The 21,929-nt window shown below is 35.0% G+C and overlaps 1 protein-coding gene and 1 long non-coding RNA gene across 8 annotated transcripts in view; one reads left to right on the top strand and one right to left on the bottom strand.

Annotated features, from left to right (window-relative positions):
• Positions 1-14,701, bottom strand: part of Dsp1 (Dorsal switch protein 1) — a 52,896-nt gene extending 38,195 nt beyond the window's left edge. For 2 of the 7 annotated variants that reach the window (XR_004979289.2, XM_014230129.3), the window contains exons 1-2: positions 4,909-4,952; positions 1,569-2,298 (exon numbers count right to left, since the gene is read on the bottom strand). Coding sequence is in view for 6 of the 7 variants with exons in the window: in XM_014230129.3 (XP_014085604.1) it covers positions 1,569-2,298; positions 4,909-4,937 (759 nt within the window). In the remaining variant the exon portion in view is untranslated. Of the gene's footprint in view, positions 1-1,568; positions 2,299-4,908; positions 4,953-11,133; positions 11,158-13,155 lie in introns of those variants that run through there. The other 5 variants (XM_070110046.1, XM_070110047.1, XM_070110045.1 and 2 more) reach the window with 5 other exon arrangements.
• A 2,210-nt stretch (positions 14,702-16,911) lies between these two features.
• LOC118682799 (uncharacterized) lies at positions 16,912-19,806 on the top strand. The gene is made up of 2 exons (XR_004978607.2): positions 16,912-18,026; positions 18,089-19,806. It is a non-coding gene; the product is annotated as an uncharacterized lncRNA (long non-coding RNA).
• Positions 19,807-21,929: the final 2,123 nt, after the last annotated feature.

Raw genomic sequence — 21,929 nt, 5'->3', positions numbered from 1 at the left:
TATATCTACCATATTTAAAAAAAAAAGTTGCGGATTTTGCGATTTTTGTTTTTGTTCTTTGCTATAAAAAAAATCGAATTTTGGTCATTCGCTCTAGCCGTTTTTTAGATACGATGGAGGAAAATTTTAAATACACAGTTTTGAAAAAAACGGGTTTAAAGCTTCAAGTCCGCTTTGAATCGCTCTGAACAGCTCCTTCTTCTAACTGCTGTATATTTAAAACGACTTCGATTTTTTAAAAATTACTTTACTTACTACCGTTTCTGGACATGTTAAGAAAGCAATTTAAAAAAAATAAATCGATTTTTCGAGCCCATCACGGGGAAGACGCCCTTAAAACATTGCTGTAAAAAAATTATCTCACAGATATGCTGCCACTAGTGGATGAAATTTATAGAGACTTCTATAAAAATATAACTTCAGAAGATCTGATAAATTGTCATCCAGATCTATCGGAAAACTACGAAACCAACGAATAATTATTTCATTACATTAAAACCATATTGAATTGACAAGCTTGAGTAATGAACTTTAATATTACTCTTTAATTATTTTTTTCCTTTTTAAACAAATAAGTAAGAAATTAATACTATAAATTATTTAATTTAAATTGTTTTTTTTTAATTTTTTTTAAGATTTAGTTATATTTACTTGTTTCAATTTTAACAGAAGCTCTTATGTCCACTTTAAAGTTTAAGAACTCTCATAACAAAACCTTAAGGCATAATAAGGCAATATTTGTCTTTTATCTTCGTTTTTCAAAAACACCTTAAGTACAAAATAAACAAAAAACAATACTATCAAAGAATTATTCTTTTTTTTAATTTGTCTAATTTATCTTTAGAAATAATGCTACTTTTTATTAGGTTACAAATATTTTCTAAAACTGCAACACAACATATTTTACACAAAATCGTTAATATCTGCAAATACGACTTTTGGACTTAAGATGTTTATGCCAAACGCCACAGATATGTACCATATGTAAAACGTATATGTAGCTTTCGTATAAGACTCGTTAATGACGTCTTATTGATATTATTATGATTGTTAATTATCCAAATATTTTACGTTATCAAATGTATGCTTATTCAGTTGAGTGGAGTTCTAACTTACATATATGTATGTATGATAATATAAGCGTGAAAACAAGTACGTAGTGTTTATGTATATAGCGTACCATCTGATCATATTTGACTCGGACTGGTTTTAGGGTACGCGAAAAATCAATAGAAAAAAAAGTTCTTAGATTGATACGAATTTTTTGTTCGTGTGAACCCTACATTCATTAAACGCAACATTACTAGTGACGAGACGTGTGTTTATGAATCTGACAACTAAACTGTCCAACAATCTAGTGAATGGCGCGAAGAAAAATTAGCCGAAAAACCAATATTCGCTGAATGCACTAAAGGTCATTGAATTAAGCGTTTGCATGTTTATATACAATACATTTAGTTTTTTGTTTTGTCAGTCCGGATCATAATTGATCGGATGGCATATGTTCATATATGCTATGTGTATGTAGATGTAATAGAAAAATATGTGTAATTAATTATTTGACTTACCGCTGTGGCATTCTGTTGCTGCTGCTGTATCTGTTGTTGCTGTTGCTGCTGCTGTTGTTGTTGTTGCTGCTGCTGCTGTTGAGCCTGCTGTTGCTGTTGCTGAGCCGCTTGCTGTTGCTGCTGCTGTTGTTGTTGCTGTTGCTGCTGTTGCTGTGCCTGTTGTTGCTGTTGTTGTTGTTGCTGCTGCAACTGTGCGGCGGTGTTGGCATCTATCTGTCCAGAATTCGCAGCCGAATACCACCATTGTGAACCGGGTACCGCTGCCGCTGCAGCTGCTTGTGCCATATTAAGACGATAATCGTAGCCGGTTGAACCGGCCGCATTTGAGGTAGCGACCACCTGTGCCATGGTCGTGGCTGGATTTGGGAAGCTACTGGCCATTTTATAGGTAAATAACTGTTGGGTGCCTACACCAGAAGTGGTGTTGGCATTATTTTGATGTGCTTGCTGTTGATTTTGTTGCACGACCACTTGATGGGCCTGCTGTTGCTGTAATTGTTGTTGTTGTACTGCCTGCTGCTGTTGCTGCGCAGCCAACTGCTGCTGATAGTGTTGAAGAGTTTGCTGATCAATGGTTTGTTGTTGTTGTTGCTGTTGTTGCTGTGTCGCGGCCGCCGCGAGCGCTCCGGGCCACCAAAGGGCGGCCTCGGCTGCGGTCGCTTGGCGGTTGCCCCACGCACCGTGCTCTGACATTCCGGTGCGCGTTATCAGTAATATAAATATAAACCGGCTATATTGGATAATATGTGAATGCTTAAATAAAATTTGTTACACGATTTTAACTTTGCTTTAAGTGCTTGTAAAAGAAAGCAGTAAATATTTACAATTTTTTCACACGCGAAATTTATTTTTTTTTTAATATATTTTATTGCAACAAATTGAAGGCATATACACGGTTTGCGGAAGGATTAATTTTGTGTTATTTATTTGGCTTTGCCTTTGGTTACATACGATTCTACAGTTAACCTGCACACACGCACTTTACATACAGCACTATGCAAAAACAGCTGAGTACACTAACAAATCTAGTGTTCTGTTGGAGCTTCTAAATCTGGAGAAAACAAAAAATTCACGAAATTTTAATTGAATATTCGGAAGCGTCTTTATCGAAGCAGTCAACACGTTTTGCACTCCGCGAAATTCACAGATCGTTGGTATTTTGTTATTTTTTAATGTCCTCAACAAATTTGCGCACAGCATTTGCGTCAATTTAATATTTCTTCTTTGATTCATACAATGTCACAAATTAAAACGAAAATAATAAACACAACTATGAACTATTTATTTATTTACTCGAATAGGAGACACACAGGTTTTTTGACCGCTTTCAGCTTTAATTAATTTTTTTTTATTGTACTATAGCAGAATTTTTGTTTTCAAACGACCTATTCTATGAATAAACTAATTCATTCACTTTCATAGTTTACATTTGTATTGGAGTTATTGTATTTCCTGCGAAAAATTTAGCAGATATTTTCACAAAATTTTACACGCGGCGCGCTTAGACGTGAAATGTGTGGTGAGTGAACGAACCACGAACAAGCTAGTAAAGTGTATGTGCAGTAGAAACAGGCAAGAAAAAATTCATCAGATACGAGGAGGAGGAGGACGTTCACAATAGCAACAACAAAAAAGGCTACAATGACGATCCGCCATTTAGCATGAAGCGAAGCGGTGTTCGCATTCACGGTCGTGTGGTTGGTTGGTTAGTCGGCGTCGTTTCTCGCGCTTTCATTGCGACCGACCGCCGTTGTTATTATTATTGCCTTTTGACTTGTCTTCGCAACGGCTGCAAACGAATGCGGCTATAAAAATATAGTGGGGTTTTGTTAGTGCTTCTACTTCTGCTAACTTACATGTAAATCTACATATATTCATGTGAACGCGTACATGGCCTATGATGTGTTGATGCGCTCGAAACGTGTTTTGCGCGCTTTTTTCGTTAGCCGCGTTCTTTTGCTCATTTTTCTGTCAATCGCCTGAGCGTGTGGATTTTTATTTTACTGAACAAAATATTTTGTAGACACTATGCTTTATCTTCTGATTTCTGAATAATTGCTTTTATTAATAATAAAAAAAACTATTAGCTTTGAGTGTTTAATAGAAGCAGCAATCATTGATAACAGCTGTCAATTGACAAAATATAATTATGTACATACATACATAAGTATGTAGACAACTGCAACCGAAAATAATAATGTTAAATCAGTTTTGTATTGTATTTCTACGTGGTCTCGTTTCATTCACAATTAATGCACCACTAGAGGAATGTGCATAATGTTAATTTAACAAAAAAAAAAAAAACAATTTAAAACAAACAAAACGGAAATAGAAGAAATTCTCGAATAATATGAAATTCCTCAATATACTTATGAATTTAAAATATTATCTATAAGAATACTAATTTATCAAAGCTGTTAGGACTAACATGTTTATATAGCAACCGGTTGACATTGCTTAACATACAGTGGTAATATAAACATTCGAGTGCAACTATTAACAGCCAATATTATATTTTAAATTTATGTGTTGTATTTATGGAATGCACACATCAAATTCGTAATTTCGTTAAATCGGCGTGCACATTTTTCCACATAAAAAAGGACTTGACACACAAATTTTAAAATTTCGCCTGCCCTATCCGGCAATCAAAAATTATAAACACAAAAACAAAGCACGCATTCTGTTATTGTAGCCAGTGCCTTCCTTGACTTTGCCTTTTTATTTGCACAATTCAATAATGCAAAAGAAAAAAGTTTTTTTTTTTAAGAGTTGATTGAATGTGAGCAGCATGAGCTAAAATATACACGAAAGCAGACGTAGAACACCTTTGACAACGCTAGCATTAACGACGACGAAGTCCGAACAGCGAACGACAGTCAAACCAGACCAAACGACAGACATAAGAATCGACGACGACTCGATGCACGTTGGCTTACAGCGTTGAAAAAAGTGGCATAAAAGTTCAGATACATAGATATTTTGTTAGCAGACGGTAGAAAAATTCTAAAGAATGTTGGCGTTGTCATTATTCACCTTGTTTTTGTCATATTTTTAAGCTATCTTAACTCAACCGGCATCCACCTCTACCTCTCTATCTTTTCTTTGCAGTAGCAATTTTTCGTATTCCTCAAAAAAGTACTTTCAAAACCGCATTTCTACTGTAAATACAACATACATACAGACACCAAAAAAAAAAAAACTGAAATATTTTTGCTTTAATTCACAACTGTAACTGCAGCAAAGCGAACTCTCTTGACGTCCTTGTATCACTTCACAATTTAATGCTTTGTAGGGTATTGTCTTTACTTTGGCAAATTCAACGTTGCTGCCTACTTACGTTCCAAGAATTGCTTTATGCTTATACATTTGTTCTCTACTACACTAGCCCTTGGCCACTAATACGTTTGCCTGCGTCGCTTACTAAAATTGAATGGCAAAGGCAAAGCACACGTAATCCGCTGCTGTTGCTGCCTTTGCTTTACCCATATCTACGTCTGCCCGTCGCCCTTTACCAACGATATACTATTCGTACATTCATACATACCTACGTATATGTGTAGATACTACTTGCACATTTGCACAGCAATACCAGCGTGACTCTACCCAACAGCGAGCAGGCGACAGAATTCATTCGTTAATTTTACAGTACCGAAGCCACGACGACAACGGCGGCGGCGCTTATCATATGTAGATATGTAAGTATGTATATATGTACAATAGCATAGCGAGTAAAAGAACGAACGATGAACCAACGACCATCCGACCCTATCTTTCTGCAAACACATGTGTATGCGGATGTACACATATTCTTACTTATGGAAATACATGAATGTACATTAAGGTGGGTCAATAATATTGTATACATATGCGGGATATTAATAAGATTAAGAATATACATTTGAAGTTTTGAACCTGAGTTAAAATTTAAATAATTTTGAAAATTTTAGCACCAATGACAGAATCTAAACTATGATTTAAAGAAATATCTGCACAAATAAAACTTACTAAAGTTGTCATATTGAATACTGGGGTCCTCCATGTATACGGCTTCTGACTAAAGTTCGCTAAGTTGACCTGTGCGCATACTTCACGCGACATTGTGCTTAATTGCCAATTGCATAACATAAAAATTTGAAAATAGCTCATAAACACTACTACACTTACAATTTATAAACATCCCATTTTTAAAATATTTTAAAACGATAAAATAGAGGAACCCTAATATAAAATATTTAGGTGCGGGAAAGCGAATAAATTTTATGTACGTATACGAACACACACCAGCAGCAACGTGCCACCAAGAAGACAGGCAGCAAGCGGTTGGGCAAAACGCGCAGTGACTCAATTATAAGCGATGAAAATACTTATACCCCATACATACCCATATAGTTAGGTGGCCATAACTAAATGGATGAATACCGAACTAGTGAAATTATATTGTAGTTCAATATTGACTGATAAATTCAAACAAGAGTAGCCAAAATTACTATTTTAAAAGCCATCTTATCTTTCAAAATTAAATCTGACAATCTACATTCATATACATACATTTGTATGTACATATAAACAGTATCTAAGAACACACATACAGATATACGTCTGTTCGTGGATATTTAACAAGAAAAAGGTATAAGTGCATGCATATGTTTGTAAAAGTCATATAGGGCAACATCAGCAACAAAATACGCGTAGACCAGAAGACAAAATGCAACGAACGACGAACAAGAATCGACCATCTCATCCACTAAACGAATTCATACGAAGAAGCGGTGTTGTCTGGATGCAACATGCCTTGTGGAATGCTGTCGGGTGCCACAGGGTGGTCAAATATTTTCATGAAAAAGAGTTATGGCAGTAATAAAGGACAAAACAAAAAATTAAGAAATAAATGTATTGGGCTAAAAGTCATTTAAGTTTGAAATTAAGTTAAAACAACAAAAAATTAAAAAAAAATGGCTGAAACGACGTGCATTGATATACACTTTTTTATTACATTATATCTACATAGATATATACAGTTGTTATCGCTGTCATAAGCCTTATAATTTTTATTGTCAATATATCAAAGTCAAAACCATCATTGATTGATTGTTTTGGTCATACATATGTACATACTTATGGTATGTATAGAATTGAGAGAAAATGTGCGCTTTTTTATCGGTATTTTCGATATGGCAGATATGCACCTACTTATGTATGTTTATATGTCTGCGAAATTTGTCAGATTTAAAAATAGTAATTATGTACTTATCAACCTTTCTTGATTTCTGCCACTAAAATGAGCATGAAGCAATAAAATACAAATTTAAGTGAAATAGCAAATAGTTGCACGAAGAACTCAACACAAATCCTTGATTTAACAAATTCAAGGATTTGATGGATCTGGTATAAAAAGTGGTAAACAGTGGTATAAAAACCCAAAAATTGTGCAATTAATCCGAATCATAAAACTTGAAAAAAGTTAAATTTTTTTGGATAGCTTGTTAGAATTTTCAAAGGAACGAAAATTATTTCAATTTACAGCCGGGAAGCGATACTTTTAGTTTGTAGGTTTTAGAATTAGAAAGTAAGAATACCCCGGTTAACCAGGTTGTTGGTTGTAAAAAATATTTTAAAAAATACACTGCATAAATAATTACCATCTTATTTATGTATATATTTCTTAAAATAATTTAATCTTTTACCTTTTACTGTACTCTTGTATATTGTTGTAGTAGAAAAATATCAAAAGACCCAGGACAGGTAAAGGCCAACAAAAAACACTTTCAAAAATAAAAACGGATCAGAAAATACCACAGTACCTCGGCAGCGATTTCTCTTCCAATATTCTCTTGAATATACCCATGCTCTTACACTCTAGCTGTTGAGGAATCTTTTACATAACCTCTCCAATAACTACGCTCTTAATTACTCTTTAAAATCAACCCAAGAATTATGACATACTCTTATGTAGTGTTGTTAAACGCCGTATACGAATAAATTGGACCCAACAAAAACAAATATAGTGCTACCACAGTGTTGCTTTCTGCCACATCAACTTATATTGTTTGCTTGAAGTGCCATTTGAAAAACATACCGTCAGTCAATGACTGTCTCAGAGCAAGAGAGAGAGACAAGCAGAACATTTATATTTAATGCTTGAGTGGATATTGTTTTTATGATGTTAGCGTTAACAGCAACATTTAGCGAACACCTAAACAAAACACATTAGCATCGATTCGGAGACGACGATTAGTGAGTGGGGCGCACAGCGGTTGTTATACTTGCTGCTATCTCCACCAAGCCAATGATGGTCCACAATTGTGCCGGTGTCAAACCGGCTGAGTGCCTACTACTTGGTTTATCAGCACAACACAGCAATCTTATTGAGTTAAAAATTTTCCCGCCAATTTTTTCAACAAAATAAACGACAACATAGCTTCGTCGACAACAGCGACGTCGTTGGCGAAGCAACGTCAGAGACAATCGAAATGACTGAACTGATATGAGTAGGGCAGCGGAGTATGCTAACCAATGTGACTTGACGACATGTGTGTGCAAATGATTGAAACACGCGTTAATGCAAAGGAGGAAAGAGAAAATATAATAAAAAGAAATTGTACAATTTGCTATTTGTGTCCGCTGTTGTTACACTACTTAAAAAGTATTTTATTCGGCATCAATACAACGCCGCTGCCGGTTAATTGCCGGCTTATATATATTTACTTACATACATATACATATGAATATTGCGCCACAATAATAAAATTGGATGGGTATTGACACTATTGCAATTTAAAGTATCTTTTGGGTAATACTTTGAAAATATTTTGACTCTTAACAGCATTATTGTACTAAACTCTGCACAATTTATTTTAAAATAATATCACATAATCATTTTCTTGATGAACACTTAAAAGAAACAATCATGAAAAAAAAATTTGTATTAAAAAGTTCTAAAAATATAACCAATTGTCTGAAAGATTTTTTCGCATTAAAAATTCTAAGACTATTACAGATTTTAAAAATTATTTATTGAATTAAAAACATTCATAAAATCTGATCCAACCTTCGGAATATATATTTCTAATAATAATACCCTTATTTTACCGTTTAAATTAAATTAATTTCTAAAGTCGCTCTCCACCAACTCATTTGGATTCGTTTACTTAATCAGCAAATTCTTTCATGCCGGCAAAATACGTAACAATGCTTCCTCGTGTTTTGTTTCTTTAAAAGTGCTTTCTATTGTTTATCATACTTAAAAAGCGCGCGAATATTAAGCTGCCATCAGCTAATATATGTATATATATATTTTTTTTTTTTTTTTACAAAACCGCATCTGTGAATGCGCGCGTAAATTCATACAAAAACCTCAATCAAAAGGTGCTCTCTGTTTTCTTTTCGAAAACCCAACACAACCTATTGGCAACATTATAGATAGGCATGAGCAAAAGTCATAACGGCAACACTATTTTTGCTGAGCACATGCATTTATTAATAGTTCTGCCACCATGGATACTTCAATGTATCTTTCGAACTCTTACCAATCGCTCTTAACAAATGAGTAATGCAGAGAGTTGTATATAGATATTATTAGTAGAGAGGAGAACATGAGAGAGCCAGTCTATATACTGATAAATATAAGGAGAGTACAAAAATTAGCGCATTCAAATAAAATGGTGGCATAATGCTAATCGAATAGAGCGAGATAGCATGTTATGAGGAGAGCACACACAGGGTATGGCGATTAACGAAAGAAACGAGGCTAAAAAAAAAGGTAAAGTGAAACGAAACGAGTCGCAGGCAGTAAAAAAAATATATACACACAATTATATATACATATGTATGTATATAAGATGGTATACCAGTCGTTTTAGCTTTTGCATTATACTGTACTTTGTTATATGGATGGAAAAATTCTGTGTAAACTATACATGTAGCGGAGGAGGGGAACAACGAAAGCGGACAAATTGTTAATAAATTTGCTTATTACAGTATTGCTGTTGCTCGTGCTATAATTGCAAAATTCACATATTAGAATGTATATATACGTATATGTATGTGAATATTTGTAGCTCTAATCGATAGTATGTAGAGGGCAAAAGGAAGACAGGGAATACCGTGTATACTAGACAAGTGAGTACCAGTTTAGCTGGCTGCAAATAGAAATTAATGTCATAGAAAGTGCATTAATGCAAATAAATAAATGCAATGCATACAAATATTATAGGCTGCAATGGGGAGGGCAGATGTGCGGACAAATGCACGAATGATGAAGCAAAACGTTACGCAATTTAAATAAGTTTACTACATTTTGCGCGTCTCGTTAATAAAATTTGATGAGTCACAGAGGCAGCTATTTACAAACACAAGGAAATAGTGTATTATTTATTCTATTAGTATCATTTTATTAATGAATAGAAAAAGGCTTTTGCAAAATTAAGCTATAGCCACGCGGTTTTATTTTTTATATTTACATGTTTATATACTCATTTTTACATATAGTTTTTTTAGGATTTTGCAATATTAAAGGCACTACTTTTACGTTTAACTGACATTAGTTAACGCATACGGTCTACATATCAGGTAGTAGCATAGAATTTGTTATTGTTGCTTTTGTAATTGTTAGAACATATGTATTTCATATGCCATATTTCTTTTGCAATTGATTTCAATGAATTGGAATTACGCGACTCCGCTGAATTAGCATCAATTCGAGTTTATAATTAAGACTTTGTACAGAACTTCAATCAATTCCTACATTTAACTGAATTTTATCAAATGTTAACTGACTAAAATAAAACTGTCGAATTAGAATTCCCATTTGCCTGGAGGCAATAGAAGAGCAGTGGATGTATGCAAGATTTCTATCTCAGAAAGCAAAATATAAATTTATATTATTTGTATAATTAATTGCCACAACAAATCTTTTCAAATACTCAATTTAAAAAAAGACAAAAAATCTGTAGGTTTTTAAATCGCCGTAAAAACAAATGTTATTAGCTTTGTGACTTGCGCACGCAAATTTTATTTGTTATTTGAATTTCCGCCACTATATAAATTAAATATTTAGGGAACACGGCATAGTGTATATAGTATATTTCACGATTCATAAAATCACCTTCAATACCGCGTTGACGTTATTACGTCATTAGATTTTTATACACTTTATTAAAGATGGTATGTCATATTTATTTAATTATTATTTATAACACGGTTATTTTAACTTTATTTTAGAGTTTTCGGTACGTAACACAGTTGATATTTTATTTTTAAACATCCATATTATATCCATTTAGCATTAATTAAAAATATATATCGCGTTGAATTTGTTATATAGTTTTCTTACACACCACACCGAAATGTCAGAGCACAGCTACGTGGGGAAATATTGTATAGGTACATATTTATAACTTATAAACAAACTACAAACCAATAAACATAATCAAACAAAAAATACTACATAAGAAACTAAAAAATTCTTTTAAACTAAATAAATAAATAATAAATTACAAACAAAAAAGTATAAACATGAAAAGTTGGTGGCGAATTAATTGTTGTCAGCGCGAAAAACACACACCTTTCTCATTAGCGCCAGTCGTTAAGTTGCATTGATCGATTAATTTGTATTTACATACATTCAAATAATATTTAACTAATGAACACGATATCGTATACAAGATATCAAACTGATCTTATACCATCGCGTTGTTTCCAAGTCCTTCGATACGTGTAGGTAAAAAAATATGATAAGAATAGCGATTATCTGCGACGCGATTAGTAGATGTGACGTTATTGCTACTTTCATTCACGCGAAACTTTGCGCGATTCCACAAGCCCACCACTACCACCAGCTGAGAGCGTCAGCTAAACCGAAACCGAAAACCTGTCAATTCAATCAGCAAACCTCTAAAGTTTCTAATAAGTGCAAAACTCAGCAAATAATACAACATAAAAACACCTCAACCCATAAAGTCAAATAATGCCAACGAAAACCGCAAACAGCGTAAAAATCTCTACATGTAGATATTCATACACATATGTGTACGTATATATTGTAATTTTTCACATGCGAATTTTACGATTTGTTCGGCGATGTGCGTGCGCCGCGGTCGCTGCGCTGTCACGGCGCACCCCGTCTGATCGCAATATTGCAATCGCACAGTCATAAATGCAGTCAGAAAGGCAAGCAGACAGACAGACGCGTCTGTTGCAAATATGTATAACCATTTAACCGTCGTCTCGACAAAACGTAAACACTTTCCCCCCACCAATGCCCCCTGTTTAACACACATACTTCGGTTGGATGTTGTCATATTGGTATTGATTGATTTGTTACGGGGTATTGTTTATTTTATATTTTCTATCAAATCCTGTAATTAGTAATTGTAATTGGCTAACTTTTAGTACAGAGTAAATTTGGTTAACGAAAAAACGGTATAAAACATTTATGGGTGGTATTTGGGGCTTACTTTATTATAAACAACAAATGAACCTTTGTATGTCCGAATTTTGATGGCTTCCTTAATTACCGGGAACTATAGCCCGGAATAACAAAAATAACTAAAACTAGATGCGCTTTCAGAGCAATTACTTAGTTTTAATTTATTTAATCAAGTTTTCTTTGCTTAAAATAAGCCTCTTTTCGTCAAACGAAGCTAATGTTATGAAAGCCATACTACGTTGTTGTAGACACTTCATTGGACCCGCTAGTCCAATAGAATATTGGGCTAATTTTACCATAATGATAATTAAAAGCTAACAATTTTAAAATTTAATTTTTTAAAACTACGCGGCTTTCAAACCCTGATGTTTGGCTGTCATATTAACACAAAATTAGTCGAAAAAGTTGTGGACAAAACCATAACGTGTAAATAAACTTTGGCAACTAACTCCTACATTAAAAAAAAAAAAAAAAAATTTACCGGCTGTATAGACATTGTTTATACATACGATTAGCAACAATAAATACTAATGTGCACTTATCTAATGTCGGCGAATCAACGAATAGAGGGCGGACAATGACAACCGGAAACATGGTTAAGTTAAATCTCAGGAGGCATAACATCCATCGGTTCCGAACCGTATCAATCAATATGTGTATATGAATACATATTATTCACTTGCGCGCTTTCGATTTCTCCGATTGACATTCTCAATTTCGATTGATGTCGCGACGCGTGCACTGATGACTGCTAACAGTCGCGTTGAATTCGGCGGAATAATGATGTTATTGCAAGCGATAATGATGCTTTCTCGGATAGCGTGAACAACATGGTAGGTGCTGATTTGATAACGATAAGAGTCGAGTCAGTATTGCATATAAGTAGGTGGGCTGTGAGGCAGAGCCAAGAATGTAACATATGTAAGCGCTATAAATTTCATATTCATATACGGTCATAATGAAATATATATGAAAACCGAGACGCGACAATGCGCCGCGATGCGCAACACAACAAAACGTCAGCGAGTTCACCAACGACGACGACAACAAAATCATCGCACCAAATCAAATAAAAATCAAAACAAAACGAACAACAAAAAAAGATAATAATAAAAGACCCATACACCAAAAACTCGTATAAAATAAATAAAAATTTACCTGAATCTGATGAAAGTGCTCCATACTGCAACTATATGTTGTGTTGTTGTTGCTGCTGCTGCTGCTTTACTGCGTCACTATAATTGTTGTTACTGCTGCTGCTGTAGTTGTTGCTGTCGTCGCTGTTTCCTATGTTGCTGCTGCTAGCTGTAATAAGGCTTTAGCTCTATACACAAATGCTATGGCTATACTTTGTTTAGGCGTTTACGTTGCGTTGTTCAACAATGTGCCGCCGTTCGCCACTCCACGTATTATAAAATTATACAATACCAACAATGTATTCGAATGCTGCTGATGCCGCTTGCTTGTTTGCACAGCACACGAAGAATAAAAATGTCTCTCCTCTCACTCCTTTGTACGCTCTCACACACTACTTTCGCTGTGCGTCTACTACCAACACTCGTGATAGATACGATATATTATATAGGGGGGATCGCTTAGGGGAAATATTCGCGCGCGCGACGACCCTCTTTTTTCACTCCTTCACAGTTCTTTTACAAACACTTCACCAATTCGCTTTATGCAATCACACACAAAACCACTTATTTGTTTCTACGCATATAAAATGCGTCTCTGCTTTTAGTCTTCTCAACAATTTGTGCGACCAAAAAGGAAAAACCACAGGCACTCACTGTTCACTTGCTTTACTTTATGCACCCGTTCGCCCCGTCGTACAAAACTGATATATCAAAGTTTCCTCTACTACTTCACTCTACTTCCCTTTATGAATACTTCACGTAGTTACACTCTCTCACCCTCTCTTGCTCTCTGAGTTTCAATACTCACAAATTCCAACAAGCGTTCGTACATATAACGAATTGCGACAATACTCAGTTGGTATGCGCTGTTTTTTTTTTGTATATATATATATTTGTTTTCGCTATACGCTTGTTTCGTTTCGCCTATAGTTTGTAGCTCAAGATGTAGAGCTCTATGCACCGATTCTGTACTAGCAATGGTCGTTACTATGACTCTATACTGTGGGTACAGCTTTGCCCCTGATCTATAGCATGTATTGTGTATAATGTCGTTTCGTATAACCAGCCGTTACGTTACTCCTCTATAGCTGGCTCTGCTGCTGCTGCGTTCGCTGCTGCTATGATACACTGCAATCGCTTATGGTCGTATTCCGCTGCGTCGTCGTATTTCTCATACGAGTATCGACGTCGTAGCCCCGTGGTCCGTATTGCCGTTGATATTGTATTTTTATATTGTAGAGTCGACGACGTCTATAGTTCACTATGCTATGGCGTTGCTGCTTCTGCTGCTTTGCAATGCTATTCAGGCAATCTCGCCTATATTTTTGCTTGGCGCTGAATTGCTTGTTGTGAATTGTATAATCTCCAACAAATGCACTGCCGCTTGCTTTGCTTTTACTGTGCCGTAGTCTTGTATACTGTGTATGGGCTGAGCTGATAGTCAAACCGTTTACCGTGTGCTTGCTTGCTTGCTATAGCTCTATAGTGGATTCAATGCTTGTCGCTTCAGCTATATTGGAAATATAACACAATACACACAGAGCGCCGTATACCAACAACGAATGAACGTATGAATGCTATGGCAATTGCCTTTGCAAAGGCTATTGAATTCAATTCGGAATAGTGGCTATATGCCCGCCGATGCCCGTTCGTCGTTGCTTCTACTCTTCTATCTGCATTGTTTACAAAAACAAAAAGCAATGCTCTCCCTCTTTCTGCGGCGCTCTTGTGTTATAACCTTACTCTTACCATATTTTATATGTGCTCTCACTAGGCAAGTAAATACGTTATAAATTGGGTATATGATTCATGCGGCGTTAGTATGTGTGTTATATGCATTAATAGCTTATATGCTTTGTACTATTTTGTTGTTGGCTGGTACAATTTGTTATTGTTTTTTAGTATATTTTGTTGCCTTTCGTAATTTCAACGCTGCTGCTGTTTATATGCCTTTTGCCATAAAGGAGGCAAGAGCGCGCCAAATTTCAGTTTTTTCTATCCCAAACCGAACATATAAGTATGTATATTTGTAAGTATGTGCCCGACCGCCTGCAATTTCAAATACTGTAAATATATACATATCTTCAACATGCTGAATTCGTTCCTATTCATTCGCACTCGTATTAGATGTTGGCTGGTCGTTTACTTCAACATACTACTATATACCATTAAATTCGAACCGGACCACTCCTAGGTTGGCAGAACTTTATATTTACGGACTATTTGTTTACGGCGCGACAATTTAATCTTTCGATTTTTACCCTAAATACTGCTAAACCTAGATATTCGTCTTATGCGAACAAGCAGGCAGTTTACAGATTTTCCCCTATTATGAAGCACCACATTAATTATATACTATTTCCAAATTTCAAATAATTGCTACATAGAAAACAGCTTTAAGAGATTAGATATATAATGATTGAGGTAAGCACCGTGACCTATGGTCTATTGTGCCCTTTTAAGAGATTAAGGCACAAAAGATAAATTCGCCCGAACTACTAAATGAAATTGAGATCGGAGCCTATAAAAAGTTTATGGAAAGATTATAATAAAAATAAGTATTGAACATATGAAAATTTTATTAAAACTCGAAGTCAAGTTTGACCAGCCTAGTGCTAGTTTGTTGTTGCTGTTTATATGTTTTTCAAATAAAGGAGATGAAGAGCGCGCCAAATTTCAGCATTTTTTCTTCCCTAGCCCACTACTACTCATGTGATACGTACAAGCCTTCAATATGCTGAATTCGTTCCTACTCATTCGCACACGTTTCAGATATTTTTGTTTGCTTTCTGCATCATACTATGTGCTAAATTGCTGAGTTCAATAAAATATGGGGCGTACTGCAAGGGGGATCACTTACAGATACTGTGTACATAAAAATCACCAGCAATTTATATGTAAAATAGTTTTAAAACTACCATTTCCTCTCCGAAATTAACCAAATATCACCGTTTTGTTGTATATATGCCATTTTATAGGGATTATATTTGCCGATCTTTACGAGATTTCTAGAGCGCTACGGTAAGTGATTTATTAACATATGGTCAAAAGCCCTTTTACGATACACCACTGTCCTCGCTCAAGTGGTTAAATATATACAGGGTCCTACAATAATGTCGTTTACATTATAAGAAATAAAGATTATAAACTATTTCTATATGGTATAAAATTATTTATTAGTAGTTTTCCCGACTAAAATGTGTTTCCCTAAAATCATTGTCGGGGACCAGTTTTCTCTCTACGTCCCTTAATATGCTCATACATTAAGTTCGGTAAAAGATTTGTTATCTAAACAAGTATCCACAACAGCATAATACAATAAAATTCCATAGTTACAAATTATACAACCCATTATTCGGTATTTGTTTTATATATAATATATACTATCTGATCAAATATGACCCGGACTGCCAACATTTTCACGTATTTTAATGTAAATCATTATCAATTCCTTCAAAATATGTTCAATTTATGCAAGCTTAATCCAATTTCCCATACACTTCGTATAAGCCAAACTTTTTCAGTGGAGACTCATTTTTGTAGCACCTTTCGCTAAATGGTTGGACAGTTTCGACTTCATATTTATAAACCTCAGGGTTTATGTAGGATCCTCAGCTGCGTTGTCAAACATTTCTCGCCAGATAAACTTTCCGCATCATAAACAAACAGATGCCACACAAACAGAACACACACTAATTAACATATGGATATCAAACTTCACACGGACATTAAAAGGTTGTACTAATCTAGAAAAAAAAAATTAATCGGTTCGATTTGCGCGCGCAGTTTAAACGGCCCAGTCCGAGTCAATTGTGATCATATGACAGTATACGCGTGTGAGAATGCGTCATTGCATTCCCCCTTACAATTTTTCCCCACCATTTCTTTCATTTGCTGCTAAAAAAATATTTTTCAATTTACACCAAAGCCCACATATGTATTTGCTGAATCTTTCACACTAAAAATTCCGATTATACTCATGCTTTCTCGCTTACCCTTTATATATATTCTAGCCTAGCATTCGAGCGATGCTCTCTACCTGACGGTTGTAAGTTTGTTAGTACTCTCTTAGTGTCACTTCTGCAATTTTGTAACACATTATTGAGCGAGTGAAAGGCGAGAGTTAAGAGCGCACATATTTGTATTCAGTTTATTGAGAGTAAAGCCGATGCGAACCGAGCTGTAATTTAGACGCGCCGTACACAATTCACATAATGGCCGCTCGTTGTCGGCTTTGTTTAAATGGCGTTGACTGTGCTGCCAACCTTTGCCAGCCACCACTGCATACGGCGCTATTATTATCATCATAAAAATTCTCACGCAGCTGTGGCCTTATGAATGTTTGTTATTGTTGTTGTTATTTCTTGCATGAGTTTGGTTGTTGAGAACATTGGTTATTTGTAAAATAGTAGAAATACAAAATAAAGTATCTGTGTTTTGCCTGATTATTTCAGATTTCCGTACTTAATTTAAAATATACACTGCTGCGGTTAGGTTCATCAGCAGCGCGAAATCAGTCATTGCTGTGAATGCGACAAATTAGCAAGGAAATATCGCATGCACATGTAGTCGCATTTTCATGCGTCGACAGGTGTATGTGCGTGTGTGTTTTGGATACCGATCATATTGGAAATTTAAGCAGGTGGACTCATATACAAATATACGAAACTAAAATAAAATAATAGAGTTTTGGCATATGAGACGCACTTAGCAACAGATTGTAATAGTGGGAGAAAAAGTTATTCTGCAAAGACGTTAACATTTTTTAACCTCGCAGACTGTACTTGACCATTGTTTGGCTTCGTTTTCATTGCTTTTTCTTGCATTCTGCGATCTCATTTTTTAGTTTTTGTCGGGCAGCGTTAAGAGTCGTAGTCAGTATACGGACCTAAGGTAAGCAATAAACTTGTGAGTTCGTTTTTATTTTTTTTGTGTAATTTTTCGTGAAAATGAAGTCTTCCAGAGAAATGATGTAATGTTTTTTATTCCAAAAACAGCTGAAACGGATGAAAGTTGTTTCAGTGCCTCGGCGAAAAAATTTCAAGAACAACATGTAATCTCTGTTACACGTGATCCGTCTGTTGAGTATCGCATTTTAAATTTTATAACAGTATTTTCAGCAATTTCCGAATATGTGAAATGTAAGATCTGTGACGGAAATGTCAAGTTTCAAACTGCTTCTAAACAAGGGCTTACTTTTAAAATTGTTTTGCTATGTGATAAGTGTGCAGATCGTTACATAAATTATAGTCCTTTTGTCGCGCACTATTATGAAATAAATCGACGATTTTTATTTGCCATGAGAGTCCTCGAATTAGGGTTAAAAGGTGCAAAAAAAATGGACATGCGGAAAAACTTTGCAAATCATGCTGGTTCTTCTGGGAAAATGGAAGTTAATTTAGTCGTCGAAATTTTCCAACGTTCATTGGAAAAACTTGGAGTCATGTACAAAAACTACATCGGAAACGGTGACTCCAAAACGTACTGGGGAATTTTAAAGGCTGCATCTTATGGTAGAAGGGCAATAGGGGCTTAGGCCTAATGCGCATTCATAGGCCGAAAAAGAAGATGTGCAGCGCGTGAACACTTCCGTTCGCAGAACGCGTGAGAGCACCCGAGATGGATGAATGGCTCGCAGTCAACATCAGCACGAGTTATTAGAAGCTGCCGAATCGGCGAAGGGTCTCTTAGTCCCAGGTCATACACAGACTCTTTTGTAACCCAAACCGGTTATTTGTGGACGAGGGGACGACGAGGAAAGACGAAGGGGTTATGCCACTCGTACTCGGGTGGTACGCCCTGTGTTCTTGTTCGTAACAGCTCGCTGCTACCCTTTTCAGCACTCTTACACTTTCAAATTCTTTGAATGGTTGCAAGAGCGCTCGGTTTCAAATGAATATATACCATTCGTTCAGAAATTGTTGAATTCTGTTATAAATTTTTTGTATGTGATATGCAAATATGTATGAATAAAAAAACAGAAATATTTTGAAAAATTGTAAAAAAGGAGAAAACTAAGTTACTCAGAAATATTCAATCTAAATTTTTTATAACATATAGCGGTATTAAATGTAATAATATACGAGAATACATAAAAGAATTCTAATAAAAATGGAAACTTTACTATTTTATATTTACATAAAATAATAAGATGCTTTCATATTTTTTTTTTTTACCGAAAAGAATTTAGTTTGAATATCGTTTTATTTAAAACAAGAATTGTAACTAATTCAAGGATGTTTTATAATAAATACAAAAAAATATGGAATTGAAAAAAATAATAAATTTTACGATTAGGAAATTCCTGTTATAAATTTGGCCTTGAAAATATTAGTAGCGGGTATTCAATACATTCTGGTGGATTAAGGAATTCCCGACTTAAGTATTTCTTTGAAACTATTAAGCGGGTAGGCATTATGCATATTGTTCTACCACATTCATGGTAGTTCATTGCAAGCAAATGTGAGACCATCATCCCAACATACAAATGAAATATGCAACACATTCTTAAGTGTCGCGTAGCCGAACCGCACAAATATTTGCAAAAGTTAAAAGAACACTTTTTGCTGCACAGAGCGACACTAAAAGAGAATTTGCCGATAATGAGGGTCAAAAGAGTCCGCATGTAAACGCAGTATTATATGGGCCTGGAATAGACGACTCCATGCAAGTTTCGGTGAAAAATCGATTTTTTTTTTATTGAGAAACCCGCCATTAATTACTGGATTAAACATTACTTTAACGAAATCTGTTGGGTTTTTTAATTTCAGATGATCCAGTTCAGAGATATAGTGGTAACCGCAAAAACGTCTTTTTTGAGAGGAGCTCCCGGAGATCAGCTGTAGCTCTTTTCCATACAAATATTTTTACTAGTATTAAGTCTTAAAATATAGTTAAAAGATACTATATGTGTATAAATTTTTTGGATCAATAAATTTAAGTTTTCTCAGAAAAACTTCTGAAAAACTTAATTTTTTTCGGCCTTCTAACTGTAAATCATAATAATGGCCGCTCGTTGTCTGCTTTATTTAAATGGTGTTGACTGTGCTGCCAACCTTTACCAGTCGCCACTGCATACGGCGCTATTATTATCATAAAAATTCTCACGCAGCTGTGGCTTATGAATGTTTGTTATTGTTGTTGTTATTTCTTGCATGAGTTTGGTTGTTGAGAACATTGGTTATTTGTAAAATAGTAGAAATACAAAATAAAGTATCTGTGTTTTGCCTCAGTCATTGCTGTGAATGCTACAAATTAGCAAGGAAATATCGCATGCACATGTAGTCGCATTTTCATGCGTCGGCAGGTGTATGTGCGTGTGTGTTTTGGATACCGATCATATTGGAAATTTAAGCAAAGTAGGTGGACTCATATACAAATTTACGAAACTAATATAAAATAATAGAGTTTTGGCATATGAGACGCACTTAGCAACAGATTGTAATAGTGGGAGAAAAAGTTACTCTGCAAAGACGTTAAGACTTTTTAACCTCTCAGACTGTACTTGACCATTATTTGGCTTCGTTTTCATTGTTTTTTCTTGTATTGTGCGATCATATACATATACATACATACTTTGTATATGGTATGTAAATACTTGTATGTGTACATATGGACGCATGCATATTTCCTACATGTAGTGTTGTTTTTTTAGACAATGTTCACACAAGGAGTCTTTTGTTGCCCAAACCGATATTTATTTTTTTTGTTTGGCGAGGAGACGACAATGAAAGACGAAGGGACCGTGCTCGGGTGGTGCATTGTCTCACGTCGTGGGCTTGTGGTGTGATCTCCAAGATCGTGCGAATTAACACCAGTCGCTTGTCTACACAGATAAGCCCGAGACGATGGACGCTTTGGAATAGAATATTCAATAATATTGCTGATATACGGACCCAATTGCTGCAAAAAATGGTCGAAAATTGGTCCTTTCGGCTTAAATGTATTCTAGCCAGCTGCGTCGGTTACTTGCCCTTAAATCATTTTTAAAACATAATTGCAAACTTTTGTCTTTATAATAAAGCTGAATTTTAGGCCATAGCATTATATTAAAGATATATGTTCTATTTCTTCTTGAAAACCACATCTCTAAAAAAGCACCATTTATGAATACAAATACGCTTGGACTGCAAGTTTTAATCATTTTAAATGGTCTCTACTTGCTATTTGTTCTAGAAGATCCGTTGTCAATTTAATTGGCAAACATAAATCATACTAATCAAAATAAACTTTGATATATTTAAGAAAAAAAAACAATTTTTTAAATGTAATAACCATGATTCATTATACAAGGTTGTGTCGCTACGGAGCGTGCTTCCTCTTACGAAAGAAGTGTCTGTATCAATAATATCAAAAAAAACTGTTTATGGTTTTTCTTATAAATTTTCTGTTATAATTTAATGATTTTGTGTGATTGGCGATCTATCGTATTGAGTTACCTCACGACAGTCTGGTTTATGTTCATGGAACGGAACCTGATTTATATCCGGTCCCGAAATTTCAACTCGGCATTATTTATCAAAATTATTTGGGGAATATTTTCAGCCGATATAACAACAAATGTATATGGTACAGAATTACAAGCGGTGCTAACATTTTTATGAGTTATGTGTACGGTTACACATATATTTGAAAGCCGATATTTTATATATTTATTTAATAGGGTAGACTTCATTATAAGGATCGTAACAGACAGATATGTATAATTTTACATTACAACTTAATTTCATGTAAATAAAACCCCATAAAATAAGAGGTACGGATGTGTTGGAATTGTTGCATCCATATGCGGGCTGG

Source organism: Bactrocera oleae, chromosome 5, assembly GCF_042242935.1.
Source record: "Bactrocera oleae isolate idBacOlea1 chromosome 5, idBacOlea1, whole genome shotgun sequence".
NCBI lineage: Eukaryota > Metazoa > Arthropoda > Insecta > Diptera > Tephritidae > Bactrocera > Bactrocera oleae.
This window is presented reverse-complemented; position numbering and strand designations above follow the sequence as displayed.